Below are 19,829 nucleotides of genomic sequence, written 5' to 3' on the forward strand. Positions count from 1 at the left end.
GTGATTCCAAGCGCTAGTACAAATCTGTGAGGAAAATCCCCTCTTCTGTAGCAGGATAGTAGTGAAGGTACTGTAGCGAAGTCAAAGGGGCTGAAGGATCCACAGGCTAAGGCAACACAGTTTGAGAGATACATGCAATTCCAGGACAAAAATGAAAAGGGAAAAAGATGTGTGACTGGTTAACTCTTTCCCCTTGAAACACTATATACATGGCGTCTAGATGCTCAAGCAGAGCAAACACAGCTTACTCACTTCTGTCACCTGCCTCCTCCACAGTTTGTGTGGAACCGGTAACTGCAGTACAGACTGCCAGCATTATCTGATAGTCCCTGCAGCTCCTCATTTCATGACTGGCTTGATTCACACAAATTATGAGGTTATTTCTGTAAAGAAGGACTATTCATGAAACCAAAGATTTTTCTTTTGCACACCTAGAAACAATGTACATGCACACATTCAGTCATTGGGGGCACAAACTAGAGGAAGTACAAATATTTGACAAAAGAAGACAAACCAATCGAGTGTCCTCAAAGGAAGGGGACGTTGTTTACCACCACCACCACTAGCTTGGTGATGGAGATTTCACAATTTAGCTTTGTCTCCTGAAACAGAATCACATTTAAAAAAATCCAGAATATAAATAGCTGACCAAGCTCTGTCTTGAAAACTAGTGAAATAAGGCATACAAGGGAGAAAGATCTCATTTAAGTAACGCTAACATTTGAAGTGTTCTCTCCAATGCCAGTCACACACCTGTGTTTTCTGTGCTTCAGTCACACTCCTTGCAACAAATTTAGCACTGGTGTAGTTATCTGTAGATAAGGTTAGTACGGAAGCTTATGCCTCTGTTCTTCCACAAACATGGTCAATAAAAGCTTTACTATGTGTTAGTTGATTCAGAGTTCGAAGCTTCTGTTTGATGCCTCGTGGATATATTAAGCAGATAGGTTTAATAAAGCCTCTCTGGCATTAATTCTCTAGCAATAATCACGTAGTAAAGTGAATTGGATCCCTACTGCAATACTGATGGTTGTTTTGTAACTATGTGCAGTATTAATAGCTATGAACGCTTTCCTGAAGGACATGCCTTCCAAGGCCACAAGAAAGCAGATAATTAAATACATTTAAATGTCAATTATTTTGCTGCATTTTGTGGCCTAAGGCTGAACAATAAAGATGTTCAGGATTCAATCCCACCATGCAGAGAGGAAGTTAAATGAACTCTGTGCAAAACTAGGCTAAAGCAATACAAGGATTAGGGCGGCTCAGAACTTGCCACTGGGAGGAATGGAGGATGGATTGGAGGAATCACAGGAGTAAACCAAGGCCATGGTTGTTTTCCTGCCTTTCTCCCATCCCAGCAATTTGCAGTCCCACATAACTACCTCCTCTGCCCGTTTGTTGAGCTGGGCTCAGCTCTGGGAATGAACAGACGCTGAACTAAACGCACAATTAGGCTATAATATCACATACTGGGCAGAATCTGACAAAGCAAAGCAGGAGTGACATGCTGGGTTATTTGCATTAACAATAAGCTGTAGGGTTTAAAATGGCAGGAATGTCTAAATGAGTGGAAAGCCTTTTATATACATACTGCAGGAAGTATTCAAACGCTGTTAATCCTTCATGCAAAGATTAAGTAAACGTGCCAAGCTCAGTGTCAGCATGAGTGGTCTGGTATGTAGTTGCCCGTTGCACAAACGACCAGCAGTTTAAGTCTTCGCGAACAGCCGCTGTATCTGTGCCTAGTGGTGCTACCCCCCGGTTTTGGGGGCTATTTTTTTTTTTTTTTTTTTTTGCTCCATCTTTTCGGGAGCGCGGCGTGTCATTACGAAACCAGAGCCGAACACAGAAACGCCAGCCCCGCTCCTCGCCGGAGCCGGACCGGACCCAGGAGGTCTGAAATCCAGCACGTTGCAGGGCTGTGCCACGGGACGCAATGTCAGCCCTGTGCGCTGATGGCCAGCGGGTTAATCCCTTCCCAGCTAAGGACGGGGGAGCGTTGCGTTAAAGCAGACAGAAAAAGCCCTCTCCGCGCCGCACCGAAGGGCGCCCGGGACCCCTCCTCAGCGTTAGGCGGGGGCAGAAGCCCAGGGCCGCCTCGAAGGGCCGGCCCAGGCCGGCGGGACCCGGGCCCGGTGGCGCAGAGGGGTCCCGAGGGGCCGGGCGGGACGGCGCGGCAGCGGCTCCGGCTCGGCAGCGCCGCGGGGGCGGGGAGGGGAAGGGAGGGAGGGGAAATCCCCAGGATCCCCCCCCCCCCCCGGCCCCCCGCGTGGGGAGACACGGCGTTAGTCACCGGGACCCTCCCCCTGTGCCGGCGCTCGGCTCCGCCGCGTTCAGCGGCCGCGTCAGCCCGGCGGTAGCACCGCTCCTCGCTTCCCGCGCAGCCGACGGGACGCGGCGCCTCCGTGAGGCGCGGGCAGCCGCCGAGGCTGAGGCGGGGGTCGGGGGGTGTGTGTGCGTGCGTGGGATGGAGGGACCCGGGCTGCACCTCGCGGGGCTCTGCGCGGCGGCCGCCCTCCCTCAGGGCGGCGGGGCGGGCTGCCGGCGGGCGGCGTGAGGCGGCAGAGTTGCCCCGGGTGTCGTCCCCCCCCCCCCCCGCCCCGCGCGGGGAATGAGAGGCGGCGCCGCGGGGCTGCCGGAGCCCGCCGGGACCCACCATGCGGGAGCTGGCGATCGAGATCGGCATACGGGTCCTGCTCTTCGGGGTCTTCGTGTGAGTACCCGCCGGACAGCGGGAGGGCAGGTGGCGGGGAGGGGGGACACGGCTCCAGCGGGTGACCGCCGAGACCGCCTCAACTTTCCTTCGTCGCCCGCGGCCGCTGTGGTGCCCGAGTCTCTCCTCACAGCCGGGCGCCGTGTCCGGATCGCCGGGCCGGGGGACTGCGGGGTAGAGGCGGGGTGGGGGCGCGGGCTTGGCCGCCCCTCAGCGCGGGCTGACGGCGGTTAACCGCCCCGCAGCCCCTGAGGGAGAGCCACCCGCCGGCGGGCTCTGGCGGTGAGGCGGGGGCCCCGCCGGCGGGGGAACCCCCCCCAGGCTGCCGCCGGCCCTCTCGGGAGCCCGGAGCGAGGCGGGGAGGGCTGCCGCCGTTCCCCCGTCCGGGGTTGGGGGGGGGGGGAAGGAATTTTTCCCCGGGGTGAGTCGTTGCAGGAGCGGCGGGGAGCCCCCTCCCTGCCCTGGGATTTTGCCGAAGACCTGCGGGAAAATTTTTGTCGGAGAAACTACTGTTTGCGAGAGAAGCGTGCAAAAAGCAACCAACCAACCAACCAAAAAAAAAAAAAAAACCAAACCCAAAACCTGCTGCTGGTTTCGTTTGGACGACTATAGTGCCTGCTGTAAGGTCTCATCTGCCGAGGCTGTAAATGCACCTCAACAGCTGGCTTGCAGCAGCGGGAACCCGCAGTGAGTGAGCTCTGGGGCAGGCACCCTTGGTGGGAGAGCTACAGCTTGGAGCCGAGCAAGGACCTCAGGGTGAACGTGAGATGTAATGGATCGTGGCCGGGTTTGAGAAGCATATCCCCACGCTGGTGTGTAGGAAGGAAAGTCTTGACAATCGGGTTGCCGAAAGATGTGCAGCTGTTGCTGCAGGAACACTCTTTCTTTTTGCCTTCTTTAGGAGGAGGCTGTTAGGTATTATTTTGCTCTGTGTACTTCAGGCAGGCTTCCCCCTTTCTTTTCAGAGCTGTACCTGTTTCTTCTTTCTGGCAGTTTGTGTTCTCCATGCATTTGAACAATGAAAAGTTCCACTCTTCATATAAGTTCGCGTTTCAGTTGCTTAACGTTTGAGTATTCTCAATCTTTGTGATCTCTCGGAAGTATCACAGAAACTGGATCGATTCTGATACTGTTTACTTGTTTGTCTACTTCACGATGGATGCTGTTGGTCACAGGTGCAGGCAGTAATAGTATAGGGCATCTATTAAGCCGTGATACTGACTTACAGCTGGTGACACTGGGATGCTTTGATGCCATTCCTTTCTGATCCTCTCATGGTTAATGAATAACTTGCGCGATTTACTGGTATTTGAGGTTTTTTCTCGGTGCTCATTTTGCTTGAATATTGATGCAAATCTTTTGATTTGCAACATGTTTGGTAAGTGTAATCCACTTCATTTTAGGATAAACTTTGATACCTTCAAAAACCTGTAAGGTACCTTTGATACCTTTCAGTTCAGTTGCATCTTACTTTGAAAGTAGACCTGTTCCTCTCAGCAGAACTCTTTTCTGGAATATATGGAATTACAAGGTGAGCAAAGACCTCAGAATCTGATGCTGCATCAGAACCTTTCTCTTCATTACGGTTGTGTGTGTAATTCATCACTTGCACCCTCCAGTAAGAGAACTCTTCATATAGCTTATTACCATGTAATGTAATCATGACCCATTATAAGTAGTAATTTCTTGGTTATGCTTGTTTTCTGTCTTCATTTCCTCTCTTAAAAGATTCTGTAATTTTCACTATTCTTTATGCTGTTGTTCTAAAATCAGCTGAGGGCTGGCTAAAGGAAAAGCTTTTGGTAGAGTTGCCATAATGGCAAATGCCTGTGCAAGCACTTCTCACATTTTCAGATAGCTCAGCTCCTGCCTTCTTGGAATTCTGGGGAATAATTCTGACACTGTAATAGGTCATTTAGAGCAGTCATTGACATCTAAAAGTACTGAACACCATAGTGTTCTAAATCCAGGTTGGTGCTTAGTTTCACGAAGAACTGCACTTTATTTGCCTGTAATGGTTGCAAGAATATAATCTCTAGGTAGACCAGAAGAATAATTTTTGTCTTCAGATAATCTTAACACCAAAGTAATCTTTTGCTATTGAAATAGTATTCAATATTTGTCTTAGTTTTTCTAAAGAGGCAATTATAAAAGTTTCAAAATACGAGTGTTTTAGGGGATTAAATACTGTGTTTTCTGTGGTTTTGTAGGCAGAAGGGTAAGGATTTTTATGGAGTGTTGAGTTGACTGAAATATCTCTTCAACAATGAACAATTACTGGTGGATTTGGAAGCTCTGGAACTGGAATCCATGCAGCAGCAATGTAAGGTCTACTGCAGAACCTATTTCTAGGAATGAAAAGGGTGTACAGTTCCCACCTCCCTTGGAAACGAATGCCATTAACATCAATGATTTGAGGCTAGTAGGTCTGAGATCATCTCTGCTGTGAATGCCAGCTGTGACATAGATACTTGCCCACCAGGAACTGGACTGAAGAGAATTAGTTCATTCTGAATAGGTATTGATGACTTTGGGTCACTGTCTACCTTTGTAGTGTTAAAAGTCTGACCTTGAAGGTAATGGTTCCATAGCTGTTTGCCAATCATGAGCCATCTGTGCCTCCCAGATGTCTCTTTAGCTTCAACCTACTGATTAATATAACTCAGAGTAATATACTGGCATATTTTGTACCATAAAATGCAAAAGAAAAAGGTGCATATTCCATGTTGTAGTGTAGCTTGGTGATAAATGTCATTTCATAAAAATGGAGGTGTGAAAACTTATGTTGATGATTGCTGAAATTGAATGTATTGCCAATTTGAATGTATTTTACAGCAACAACAGCCATATTTTCTATACTTAAGACTGGCAACCTTTTTTTCCCCCCAGTTACCATAATTATCAACTTTAGTCATCCCACCAAAGGCAAAAATCTATACTTGTTATTTAAGATCTTTTCTATCATGCAAATGAACACAAGTAATAATACACTTTTTTGATGGTTGTGTATTGGTTTGGATGAATTCAACAGACTTTCAGGGAGGATAATGATGACAACTGACTCACTTCTAGGTGTTGTGTTCTTAGCAATTGCTAAGTGTTCACTTAGCAATTAAAGACTGGTTTAGGTATTGAAATTAAGCAACTCAAGCTTCTGTGTGTTCACAAAGATCTGTGCTGAAGGGCATTTTAGCCCTCAGGATTTACTACTGTTGAAGGAAGGATTAGTTAGGAGAGATTTATTAGAACTACAACTGCCTGAAATTCAGAAGCAGGAGTTGGGGAAAAAAAAAAACCAAAACCCAAACACAACTGTTGGCAGTCAAAAACATGCTTGATGCACACTTTACTGGAAAGGTAAATAGATGTTCTTTTAGTACCTTCAGCAAAATAGCTCTCGAGCCACAAGTTACAAACTGTAAGGAGACTAGTGATATTTCTGTTCTGCCCTACAATTTTTCCCAGTTCCTTAACATCAACAAATTCATTTTTTTTTAATTTTCAAAATATTTAGCCTTACACCTTTTGACTGGGTTGAACTGATCCTAATGAGCGTAGGTGGTTTGCTACTTACGAGGCAAAGAACATTCTCACGCTATAATTTGATCATTACATTGTCATTGCATTATGCAGTTTCAATTATTTTTCAGTTAAACCTTGACTTTAATCAATTCTCACTTCGTATTTTTTGTTTGTTTAGTTTTTTATTTATTAAGATATATCTGATTACAGAACTGGATTTTTTTTTAAGTGATATTTTTCATGTAAGGTCTCAGAAGTAGAAATGGTCTATTGTTTAATATAACAACTGTTAGTGTGTGCTTTGTTTATAGAAGAAATCAAACACTAATTTGAAGAATGATTGAATTAGCGTCTTGCATCTCTGTTTTCTTCATTTTGTACTTATTCCTATGTCCTGGAGCATCTTAAGATGCCTGATTAATGCTAAAGCATGTTACACGTGGCCAGTCTTTCATCTGCTCCATGTGGGCAGTGGCATTTGTCGCTTACTGAATGCTTGATGAAAGCAAATTGTTTTGACTGACTTGGTTTTATTGAGTTAAGGCAATTGTAAAAAGATCTGTGAGCAAGTCTAGTATTTGTACACAGGAGTGATGCCCTTAAAACAATGTTCTTCATCTGTCCTAAAAAGAATTCATTGAGTGGTAGCTCAGAGTGTGCCTGTAATTGCCAGTAGGGATGTCTTAGTTTCTTAGGAAAATACATGTTGTTCTGCTTTAGGTGTCTCCTACAAGGAAAACTTTTTCATCTGTTTCAAAAGTTTTAGAAGACCACATCATTGTCTTGGTAGGAAGATAGAAGAATTTGCATGTGTTGTAGTATATTTAGCCCAATGACTTGTCAACAGCATATCGCTGATGTTTCTAGAGCTAATTGATTTAAAAGACAGTCTTTCAAGGATTGCTTCATCAAACCTTGAGCTCTTCAGTGAGTGTGATGTGATTAAAATATAAATGTCATTCAGAGTAATTGGATATCTTCCCTACAGCACAGTCTCATTAGCAGCCTCCCTTGGGAATAAATGTTTATCTGCAGGCTAACATACATATATATTACACACATGTGAGTGTACAGTATTGACTAATGCTGACATCTTTCATGTGTGTGCCATGTTCGGACTCTGGTTTAAGTAAATAAAAGCTGATTCTGTGCATGTTGGGTTTCTTACAAGTTTACAATATTAAGATTTTAATCAAGTTATGAATATGCATGAAATGATTTAGTGTGGAAAGCTCTTTCAAGTAGCTTGCTTTGTCATGGGTTGTGATCTTCTGGATATTCTGCATATGTTGCCTTCATAAATGATACTATGTATTGTCTTGTTAACACAGACAGAAAATCAATTAGCTGAGGAAATTCCACAATGTTGCACTCTGCTTTACTTTTCTCACAGTTCGCGCTTGCCTTTTCTCTGTCATATCTACCAGATTTTTGGAGGATAGACTGAGCTGAGAATCATGAGCAGTCGGAGATCTGTAGGGAATATCAGCAAAATGGTATTGAGAAGAAATCACCACTCTGAGACGTTAAGATTTATTTCCTCATGCTGACACAGATGCTGCCAAATTACACAAATCAGTTGGACCAAGATTTCAAAGCACCTCTTAAGCCTAGGATCTCTAGCTGAACATTTCAAAGCGAAGTAGGTATTTGGCCACATGAGCTTCTTAGTCTTTCTGTCCCCTACATACTCGATTTGTGTCCTACATTCTCGATTTAAGTATCCCGTAATTCTGACTTTGGAACCTGATTTTTGGCTTCTGATCTTGAAAGTCTTGGACTTCGTTCTTCTGTACCCTAATTTCTCATCAAGAAAGGGAGAGTAATACTTCTTTTTCTCACCCTTTGTTCATTTAGGTGATAAATTCTTTGTTGTGAGGTATGTGGACAGTAGCCAAACTCATTGAATATTGAGTATGCTTGGAGCTTTTTCAGTGTTAGTTACACAAATAGTAATGATAATAGGAAGTGGGAACATCAACATATTTGATTACTAAGCTGTTTAAAAATAGGTACTGTAGTGTAAACCATAATTTTGATGATACTAAAATGAGGGAAAGATTTAGTTTCGTGGCCCAGGTTGAAGTCTAGTTCACTGAGTAGGGTTAATGAACAGTTAAGGGAAAGCCCTGCTATAAAAAAACCTTAGCCTCTCTGGTGCTTAGGATCTGAGAACATATATCAAAGGTTGCATATTGAGCTCCAGTGGCAAGCAACAGACTTGTTCCAGTGCTCAGCAGAGTCCGTTATACCTTTGAAGTGATGGAAGAATTAGAATGCCATGGAGCTTCTGTAGCTCGCTGAATGCAGCTGATACATCAGAAAGTAACCCGAATTTTAACTTTGCTCAGCTCTGCATCCTTGAGAGGTTACTGCAAAAACAGAAGGCCATAAATACCTGTTATACCTTGTGTAATATGAAGCACACAACAAAACGACCGTGTGCCTGTCCTAATATCTATGAAATATCACCGAGCTAACAGAGACACTTGGTACTTGCTGTTCCTCTGAGCTGAAGCTTCTGTTTCCATTGTTTTCTTATTTTATTTATTGAAACTAGGGTAGGATTTTACTGACTTAGATAACAGCTATTCAGGAGAAAGCGCACCTGAATTTTGTGCAGACTTTGGTCTGTGCAAAAGATAGACTATTTTACAGCCTGTTGTATCAATACTTTTAGATTGTGGAACTAAGTTTATTTCATTTGTCTTCCCTGAGTTCCGGGGCGGGGAAGGGGGATTTAAAGGCAGGAATTCTAATTGTCCTGTTAATAAGATGAGATTTACAGTTGATGTCCATGGCTAAACTCACAGCTGAACACATGCTAAAAAAGGATGTTATTGTAAACGCCAAAGCATCTGCTCCAGATTTTTGAGGAGTAAATGGTGACTTTGTGTCTCTTCTCATTGAATCCTATTTACTCGCTGACTTTGGCAGTTTGTATTTATTTTCTCCCAGCCCTGATTGAGGATGTTTTATAGTGAGAATGCTACTAAGACTGACAGGTTTTTTTGTGAGGGAAACTTCTCTTCAAAACAATTGATTCTTATACTTTGATGTAAGCACAGTCAAGCTGTGGCAGAACTGTGTTTCTTACGGCAAAGACTTTAATAAAAAGTACGTTCTTATTGCTGAGAATGCACTCGTAGCTGGTACAGTAGACCAAGATATTTATAGCCTCCCAATCTGTTGGTGACTTTGAAAAGTGAGTACTCAGAAATAGTTGGCAGAATTATTGATGCTAAAAGTGGATTAAGGATTACACTTAGTGTGTCTTGTAACTTTTTCTGTACTAAGCACTGTACTGGTACTGAACAGGGGACGTTTGAGTGCCGTATCTATATTGACAAGGATTAGTAGACTAAGAGAGAAAGCTAAAGACAACACATGTCCCTAGTTAAAGTATTGGTTGTGATCCACTAATGAATATCAGGAACTTACACTTGAATGATTAAAGAAAACTTCACTGATTCCTGAATAACTGCTTTCAGATGATCCAATTAGATTGTCTTCATAGAAGAGACAAAGGTGTCATCAGATGTGGCACTTGAACTAAGCTTTTCACCCTTACATAGGTTTTAAGGTACTTTCCGTTCATGTTTTTCCCTTGCCTTGTAAATGGTAAATTTGTGATCATTGGACCACAAGTCATTGCTGTGCAAGAAACTCTGACTGATCTATATGATTCTGCAGAAAACTAGATTAGGAAAGTTTCTTTGTTGTGAATCAGGTTCCTACAGTCACTGTATATTGTATTTGTTTATTTCTCTGCATTTCAAAACACTTTTAGCTTTTACTATCCAAATGGCTAAATATTTTCCTTGTTAAAATACCACTGAATTTTAATTAAAATAGCATATAGATAAAATGCAGTAAGTGGGAATTGTTTTGCTATAAGCTAGAGTAATAGGGTTTACAAGTGGTGTTTTCGTAAGTGACTGATTAAGATTACTTATGTACGTGAATTTCAGAGAGTTGGGGAGGAGTGAGAAAGATGGTGAGGGGGTATAGAAAACACCTTTTCTGAGAAAAGATAGAAATAATTGAACTGTTTAATCTAGAAATCTGGGAGACATGGCAGTGATCTTCACATGTAAGCAGCTGCTATAAAGATGTATGAAGAAGGCAAGTTGCTCTTCACGTCTTTGGGAAGTGTACAGAACAGGAAGATTTTTAAACTTGTAGCAAGGGAAACTTAGGCTGAGTGTGGGGAAATACAACCTAATTGTAAGGACCTTTGAGTGCTGTGATAGGTTGCCTGAGGCATATGTAGAATCTCCACCGATGGAAATTTTAAAAAGCAACTTACACAAAAGTATCTTGGGAGTATTTTACATAAAGTTTTGCTTTGCTGCACAGCTGCGAGGAGACAGACTAGCTGGCCTTGTAAGCTGGCACAAATCAGCTTAGTAGGCTGAGCTTTATACTGCCTGAGAGTGTCCCGGTGTGCAGGGAAAAGTTGAAAGCCACTAGAGCAAAATTTCTTGTAAGAGATTTTTGGCTCATGTTGATGGGCAGAAAAGGAATCGGTGTTAACCAATTCAGAGTTACTTGGAGAATACTTCAGCAAAGACTGAGCAGATCCCTGAGGTAATCCCTTCTGGCTGGAGGACAGTGCCATGCCAGTTATCACATTCTAAATATTCTGCATTGATGAGATTGTGGGGGAAATGAAATCCTGGATTAGGTGAAATGTTTCACTCTGCAATCTTGCAGTTCAACATTTTACTCTATTTTGAGTGAAAAGTTTTACTACTTTAGAATTTATAATGGAGGTGTAAATGTCAGCTCAGAAATATTTCAACTTTGAAGGATTTGTGGCACCCTGCCAAGTGTTGTGAAGCCTTGCAAATCAAAAACAACAGAGGAGAGTATCATTTGATATAAAGTGTTATATTTTCATTAGCTGCCAATTTTCACTAATGGGAGAACAGATCTAATAGCCTGACTGTACTCTCATAGCCTGCAGAGAGGCCATTAATAATTCCATTCATCTAGTGTCCAAGATGCTTTACAGGCGTGTGACTATTGCTATTGGACTTTAGTGAGTGCTACAAATGCTAAAAGTGATGTTCCTATTCCCCATTACTATATAGCTTTTTTTAAAAAAAAAAATCATTATTAATGCTCTGGAACATGTAGTTATTCACACAAGTGTTTTTGGATTGAGTGATTTTAATATAGTTGGATTTGATTGTGAATATCATTATGCAGGTCTCCTATTCCCAGAGAATAATGAAGTCATTGCATTCAGCAACTACGAAGGAAAAACTGGAACAAAATAGCATGCAAATTTGTATTACATGTAGTAAATAACTTGGCCAAAAAAAGTGTCTCTTTATTAATACTGAAGTGTTTTACTTTAAAATGTGCTTTTTTAAATGCATTTTTTATTAAAATTAGTTTAATGGATGCTCAAACAAAATATTTCACTTCAGTTTGGGTTAAAATGATACATCCCTGCTTGACCAAAAGTTGTTTTAATTTCAAATAAAGAAACTCTTGATTGAGCCTTCTAGATTGGGCCATAGAATTTCTCCCCTCCATCACTTCCTTACCAGCTCCGGAGTTTTTAGTCCGAAAAAACGGTCTGAGAATGTGTTTTGGGACTTAGCTCTAGTTGTGGAAAATTTGTTTGATACTACTTAATCCTCGCTTTTATTCAGCCTACACCCCTCAGGTACAGCATTACGTGGGGATAGGCTTCACTGCCATACAGGTCCTCTTTCAAGATCATGTCTCTGTCTATCCATCGTATGTTTAAAGGGAACAGTGGTGCATAGCGAATGGGATACAAATCATAAATGTTCACATAATAAACATTCTAGACTAAATATTACTTGGCAGCAAATTATCAAGTTGTGTTCATATTATTAAAATTCAGGTTCTGGCAAAAAGCTGAGTGAGTGAGAAAGAAAATTTCTTGTGTTGAAGTGGTAGGTTTTTGATATGGCGCTTTTGAAGAGGTTGGGTGGGGGGCAGTGGCTGAAGCCTGCAGCATGGAGGAACATATTAATGTGTTGCAGACACTGCTCCTGAATAAGCTGCTAGGGCCAAGCTGACGCTTCCAACTGATTAAACCTTTTCCCAAGCAAGATCTTAAAGAGCTCTCTCAGGAGGGAAAGGGGTGAGAAGCATTGAAGTAACAGTGAGCTCCAAAGGACTTCTGGAGAAGGAGTGATGCAGGGACAGAAATAACTGGGAGGGAGAGCTTTGGTCACTAAGCGAAACTCAGCATCTTTGTGACTTTAATCCCTGACTTTCATTTCAAGTCCAAACCTATAGTCAATAGGAGTGTGGCGTGCAGGTATGAAAACAGAAGAAGCTTTATCAGACTACTCAGCTCAGTCAAACTGCTATGCAGCTAGGATAGTTGTCCAAGGAACTGTTGAGAGTTGTTTGGCTGAAAACAGCTTGAGATGTGATAAAAACAAGCATTAAAAAACATAAAAAGCAAAATTTTGACTGTCCATAGTGTGTTTTTGTTCATTATTGATATGTGCTTAGGTGATTTAAGCCTGTAATATGAATTCTGTTTTTCACTTTAGAATAACGTACAACTACCACCTTTGAAACTTCTAAGGGCTACATCAATGTTCATATACTGATGATTTCCTCTCTAATCCCTCCTCCCCAAACAAACACACACATGAAAATGGCTTTTGTGAAATAGCTTACATCATAGGGTATATTTAATAAAAATAGAGCAGAGAGGCAACGATTAATACCATAAATTGTGCTTTTTATTAAGTAAAATGAGAGATAATGCAATGAAAACAGTAGCCAATAGTTTTCACTTTGTTGGTATCTGTTATTTCTGTAAGACTATCACTGTTGATTATCTCTGTTACAGTAGTGCAGCTGTACTGGATTGCCTTAAGTATTGTACATTGACATAGTAAGTAGCAGCTCTGACCTGCTTGCCTTGTGCTTGAAGTGCACCACTGCTCCATGTGAGCAGGGATCACAAGAACTGAACTGCTTCAAGAGCAGCTAACTGCCAAAACAAATATCTTTTTGTTTCAGAATGGTTTATTTTATATTCTGCTGACCAGAAAGCAAAAGATGCAAAGATCACCTTCAATATTAGGTCAAAGAAAGTTTTAAAAATGTAAACCAAGCCAAAATATGTCCATTTGACTCACTTTGCAGTGTCCGTATAGCCACTCTTGTCTCCTGCTCTTCTGTTCAAAGCTGCAATGCAGCATAACCAACTGTTCCCTCTTTCTTCCTTTCACTTTGCTCATTTCTAAATATTCTGCTTCTGTAAGAAATGATGATGAAAAGGTTGTATCTAAGCTAGTTAAGTAGTTTAATGCCTGGATACCTATTTTTATTCTGATTAAATGGGAGTTTTCTAGATTCAGTCACTTCATGCTGGCAATTGATACTCAGCGATACTTGGTGCTACTTGCATGCAAAGTGCTCAGCCCACGAGCAAGGAGAATATATGGATTGGAAGTTTTTGGATTCTTTCAGGCGCAGAAGAACAACTGGCTGGCTATGTTAATTGCTTGTTCTTGTGCTGTTCATGCATGCTCAGATAATCCTTTCCCTTTCCTCTTAGGTTTAATATGACTGAAATAATGTCACAGGAAGGAAATGGTTTACCCAGAGAGTTCAAATTCCAGGGACTGAGAAAGCAGTAGAGGGTATAATTTAGGTACTAAGGCAACTAACACTAGGTTCTAAAACTCCAGGCTATTCTTTTTTTTTTCAGCATTGTGAAAAGATTGCTGGTTCACTATTTCATATTAGGTGTTCTAAGAACATTTGTCTATCATTTACATATTATTTCATAAGCTGCAGGACTCATGTTATGAATCTACATTGTTGTTAGTTCAAAATCTGAGCTTTTAAATGAGCCCAGACTCCCCAGCTGTTGCCTCCTTGCTGATTCATTTAATTCATATTGTTTCTTGAATTTGGACCAAACAAGGAAGAAAAAAATTGAGCAGAGGGGTTGGGACTGATTTTAACCTCTTTCTGTTCATATGTATATTCCATGTGGGTACATGCGGCTGAAGTCAAGTGCTGTAGCAGACTTGAGCCTAATCTCAGGCACAACTGATGAAGCCTTTATAAATACAACCCCAGATGCTATATCAGAGAAGGGTCCAGTGGCTCAGTAATCATTGAGAGACACTGACTGGCACAGACTCCATCATCTAGTTAGACATATTCTGTTTGAAGAACATCTTGCATCACGGTTGGCTTTGTTGGCCCAGTAATAGTATAGTTCACCCTGACTGGGGTGCAATGCTAGCTGCAAGGAGAGTAAAGAGGGTGGCCGTTCATCTTTGGAAGAAGTCATACCCCAATATATATTTGTCAAATCAGTGGATATATGAGGCAAATCTGGGAAACCTGCTAGTAAGACTGAAAAAAAATGCTGGAAACTCTCCTCTTTCAGCACATCTGGGAAATATGACAGCCATGGTAATATGTATATTTTTAAAACTGCATCAGAATTTATTTTCAATCCCTTCTTAATCAAAATGATTTCTCATATATCTGAAGGGCTAATGTGGGCATATGTGCTAATTAAATGTCACACTGCAATTGCTAGATAATTTAAAATATTCAGAAATATTTTACATCAAGTGATACTGACTCATCTGAAGCCAAACCTACCCTTGAGAACCAGTTCTCTACTTGCCAGTGACATTAAATAAAAAAAAAACAACAAAACCCCAAACAAAAATATTGCCCCCGCCCTTTGCCTTATCAGTCCCATGATTTAATTCCATTGACTTTGGGCTCCTTTCCACATAAAAGTGCACCCACAGAATTAAAAGTGGGGAAAGCTGTATGCATTCAGATTAGATTATCAAATGTTATCAGGAAGTGGTATGATGGTTTTGTTTCTAGCTTCTTAAAAATACAGAAATGTAAAAAATCCTATCGGCTTGCACTATTCCCAGAGCTGTATTGGACATTGAATAGGGACTGAATGAGAGAAGCTTCTTGCAACATTTTTCTTACCATTTACTTTCTGCCAGTATTCCTCTCAGTCTTCGTAAATACTTGTGCCTGCAAACAGAAGGTTACTGCAAATGAAGAGAGGCATCAGATCTTCTCATTTCTATAGCAATAAAAACAGCTTCTGAATTATCTTTGTAGGGTGTTCCTGGTGAATATTAACTACCCTGTCTCCTGCAGGACACTCCAACCCAATAAAGCTCCATATTAGGATTATAGATTGTTAATCAGAAGCGGTAGGTGTATACACTGCATGGCATTGTATGGGGAAGTAAAAGTATTTAGCTGTTAAAAAGGTAGAGATAATTTATTGATACAGCTACTTTTGTATCTTTTAGTGTGAATGTAAATTAATGAATTGGTTAGAGTGCAGTTACAAGATGATGGTTATAATAACGTTTCCATCAAAGCCTATGAAGAACCAATAAAACGTTATTTTCTGTTCTGATGTACATGCTTCTTATGCAATCAATATCTATTGCAATATAAATTCTAATACGTTTTAGAATTTAACTCTTTGCTTTTGATTTCCATAGAGAAGTTAAAGCTTTTGCTTTCCTTCTTGAATGCTTGTCAGCAGTGCATACTTGGCATATGTGAATACCAGTGCAGTTAATGAGCAAACTACAGCATTAGGAGTCTTGCTTTGATACTGATATTGACACTTGCTGGAATGAATTGCCCTACCTTGCCTTGTAAAACAGTTGCAGAAAACATCAAATCTCTTGATACCCTGTGTTACGCCTTAACTATAGGGAAAGTTCCTCTTTCTATCAAAACTAGAGTTTATATTATTGAAGTTATATTTTTAATTCATGTCAGCTTCTTCCTTGGTGAAATTACAGTTCATCATTAATAATTGGGCCTTGGTCATATTTTTTGTACCCCAATACATAATTCCCTTCTTGATGGCTGAGGAACTGTAGATTTCTCAAATTACTTTAGAAATTAAATGACTTGGATCTCTTTCCTTATGCCAACCTCTGTGGTAACACAAAGCTATCTCGTCATGCTAATACGCATAGACAGCAGCACTTCAGAAACTGAGCTCCTCCAACTCTGTGATGAGCAGAATGACGGTGATAAACCACAGGCATTGTTTCTCATCTCGCCTCATCGCTATCCTGTCTGCTTCAGTTCTGTTAATTTTGCATTCCAGCCACAGACCATTTCAAGCTTTTAATATTTTGTCTGTCTTTGCAGGAGTTCCTAAATAACCACTAAAAAGTTATATTTTTTTCCTTAAAATTACCTATAGGGAATAAACAAGACTAGGTTTTCTCATGGCATGAGAATAAGTTATTCTCTGCAGGTGTATCAAATAACATGACATGAATACTTTTGCCACTATTAGTATGTTTCAGAATGGGTAAGTTGGAAGTGTTGGATTCAAATGTGAGTAAAGGTGGTGTGGATAAAGCAGTGTTCAGCGCAGTGTACCCAGCCAGTGTAAGCACTGGGCTCTTTCTGTTTAGCCTATGTCACTTGTTGGAAACCCCTAAAGCAAATTCTTTCAGAATATAATTTTCTTATCTCCACAGCTGTTGTGCCCTATGATGTGTTCTGCTTTATGGCTCTTCTTTTGAAATGTTGGGACTGCAAATCTGTTGCGTGAGAAGCTCTGAGTTATGTATTGTGTATATATTCTGTAATTAGGCCAACCTATACAGAGCCCTACCAACTTCAGCATCACTGATGCTGCTCACAACTATGCAGGTTTAGTGTTAGGACAACTGATTGCACAATTTAACATGGCAGGTACACTATAAAAGCTTTTACTACTAGATTTGAGACGCAGTTTGGAGAATACTCAAGGAAGTAGCCGTGTAAGAAAGTGCACAATGGAGTTCCAGTAGCACAGTTACAGCTAACCTGTTTCTGTGGGAGAGGCAGTGGTGAGTTTGCTCATCACAGAGTTCTGCAGTCAGGGAATGGTGTTCAGAGCCAAACTTTGTTTTCCACAAGCCCTCAGAGGTGATTTATAAGAGAGGTTTATGAACACCTGCTCTCTCTTCATTACTTGTTCCAATGAGGAATTGCATCCAAAGCCATTTTAGGATCAGATCTGCTTATCAACAGATGAAGCTTAGGAAAGAGGAGGGTTGGTCATTAGGTATCTGGTATAAAAGACTGAGTATCACAGTCACAAGTTCATGTTCATTCTCTTCTGGCGCTTTGTCATGCTATGTGTACTTCTCTGTCCTGTCTTAGTTATTGTCACTTGTTACTTGGGTCAAGCCTTGTCTGCAAGAGACAAGGCAAGAGGCAAAAAACCCCAACCCTCCCCCTCCCAGCAAACAGCCCCCCCCTTGTACATCCTTTAGTTGATGCTCAAAACCAGGAAGCAATCCCTAACCTTCCAATGTGCTGTGAACTCTTCTGACGAAGCAGATATCAAAGTCCCCAAGATTGCCAGACCCAAAGCCTCTGTGTGATTTCATATTGTTACTCACTGAAACTGGATCCGTTGGCCAGTGGCAGTCCTTGTAAGGCTAGTAAGTGCTTCTAAGGTGAATGCTAGTCATGATTTCATTGCTGGTAGCTTCTATCTTGCTCTAACAGGACACAACGATACAATGCTAATGCTGGGCCCATCTGTCCTATTCCTGTCTTGTTCTTGTTGCTAGTTTGGGAACATACTTTTCTACTCTTAACATGTAAAGATTTCTACCTTACCAGCTTTGCCAGTGAAGTACTGCTTATTGCTCTTTCTCTGATCTTAGCAACTTCCAAATGTCATTGCTGCTTGATTTCGTGCTGCTGAATGCCAGGGAACGGTAGCTACTGTAAGCAGTTTTTAAAACAATAAGGTGAGGTGCTAAACAATACCCTGCTGTTACTTATGGGAGGTGGAAACCATGGTGGAACCACAGTTCAAAGACTCTTTGAGGATATTTATGCAATGTTTGATTCATTCGCTACCATTGAATGGCTTCATAAAAAAAAATTATTAGTCCGTATTATCACAAAACTGTGTACTTTTACCTGGATCAGTCTGTGATGTGGTGCTTGCATAGAAATTATCTTAAAGGGATACATGCTGTTAAATGGAAATGAAGTTAATGTGACCAGGAAGTGCTTGTGTCCTCAGAAAAGAACAACATTTTTATTTAGTGTAGTGTTGTAGGCAGTAATGTTGGGATGTCCAAAGCAACCTCAGGCACTTGGGCACCTGTTCCTCACTGATGTTTTTAATGGAATTAGGGTTCCTGTTTCCCTTTGGTTGCTTTGAAAGTCAAAGTTAAAGGCTCTTTAAGTTAATGGAAGTCCTTTTATGTCTTAAATATATGTTATCAGGCTGAAGTATTCAAAATCTTGCTTGTTAAACTGTTAAAAATATTGGATGAATATGTAAACACGCAGAAAATGTAAGGCCAAAAAGCTAATGCTAAAATTTCATGTACTAATACAAAGTAAGCTTCCTAAGTTGCCCACCTGCTACCAGGGGATGTTATATGATCAAGCTTGTATTTTCAGCCATAATAGAAAATATCTAGGAACTAGTTTTCTTTATCCAAGGACTACATTCATTTCTAATAACATCTAGTCATTTAAACAAGCTTGTGCTAGCTTATGAATAGTAATAGACTGTACTTTTGGTTAGGATGAAGGAACATAAATCACTAAGTGTCAGGCAGCTTAGAAAGCAGTATGTCCTCATGATTGTTTAATAGGGAATTGCCTTCAACCTAGTGAAATCTTGTATCCAGTCGCCCATCGGTGATGCTTCAAAAAAAAGAAGAGAATTGTTCTCTTATGAGTCTTGGCATAAAAATTTAATTAGCAGCTGAGCTCTTTCTGAAGATGGGAAAAAAAAGTGATTTCTTTTTATATAGTCACTTTCCTTTAACGGTTTACTTAGTATTTCTGGATTGTTCACACAGACAAGATCTGCCTTCTACATCTATTTTTTTTCTCCTTTTTTCTTTTTTCATTATGTTTCAGCATATTTGAACACTGTTCTTGGAAGACATTCAGAATAAAAGTCAGAGGAAGAAGTGGTTACATAATCAGATTTAATATGTGGTGGATACAAAACTGCTGTTAAATAAAATAATACTTAAAATAATTATTACTGTCATTGATAGATTTGTTGAAATGAATCTTTCTTTAGAAGAGTACAAAGATAGTGAGTATATACTAATCAGAAAATCGGTCCTCAATTGGAATCAGATACTATTTATGTTGTTTTAGTTTCATCTCTTTAGCACGTGTTATTTTGTCCTTAAAGGAATTAAATCTTATGACTTAGCACGCATTTGCAGTGTCATAGTATGATTCATGTGAGAACTATGAATTTGATTTTTGTTTAATTTCTCAGATTTAAACAACTATATTTAATCATAGTTTTCTTACATTACAAGGAGGCAGGAAACAAAAGACCAAGAGCCCCAAACCTTTAACTCTGTTGGCATTTGCTTATAATGTCAAATGTCTTAATGTCAAATTAATCAAATCTCTGGTCTAATATGACATGTTTTCCAAAAGTGTGCTGGTGCACAGATATACTCTGATCACCTTGAAGCATAAATGTTTGTGTATTGTTTGCTTTTTGCACTTAGTAGAAATGCTTCAAGGCCTAGATATGTCAATGAATGTGTCTCTGCTT

The 19,829-nt window shown here is 40.7% G+C and overlaps 1 protein-coding gene across 2 annotated transcripts in view; it reads left to right on the plus strand.

Annotated features, from left to right (window-relative positions):
- Nucleotides 1–2,288: 2,288 nt before the first annotated feature.
- Nucleotides 2,289–19,829, plus strand: part of PLPP4 (phospholipid phosphatase 4) — a 67,918-nt gene continuing 50,377 nt past the window's right edge. Inside the window, exons 1-2 of one of the 2 annotated variants that reach the window (XM_052799865.1) lie at nucleotides 2,289–2,716; nucleotides 6,959–7,165. Coding sequence is in view for 1 of the 2 variants with exons in the window: in XM_052799864.1 (XP_052655824.1) it covers nucleotides 2,661–2,716 (56 nt within the window). In the remaining variant the exon portion in view is untranslated. The remainder of the gene's footprint in view (nucleotides 2,717–6,958; nucleotides 7,166–19,829) is intronic. The other variant, XM_052799864.1, reaches the window with a different exon arrangement.

This window comes from Harpia harpyja, chromosome 10, assembly GCF_026419915.1.
Source record: "Harpia harpyja isolate bHarHar1 chromosome 10, bHarHar1 primary haplotype, whole genome shotgun sequence".
Taxonomy (NCBI): Eukaryota; Metazoa; Chordata; class Aves; order Accipitriformes; family Accipitridae; genus Harpia; species Harpia harpyja.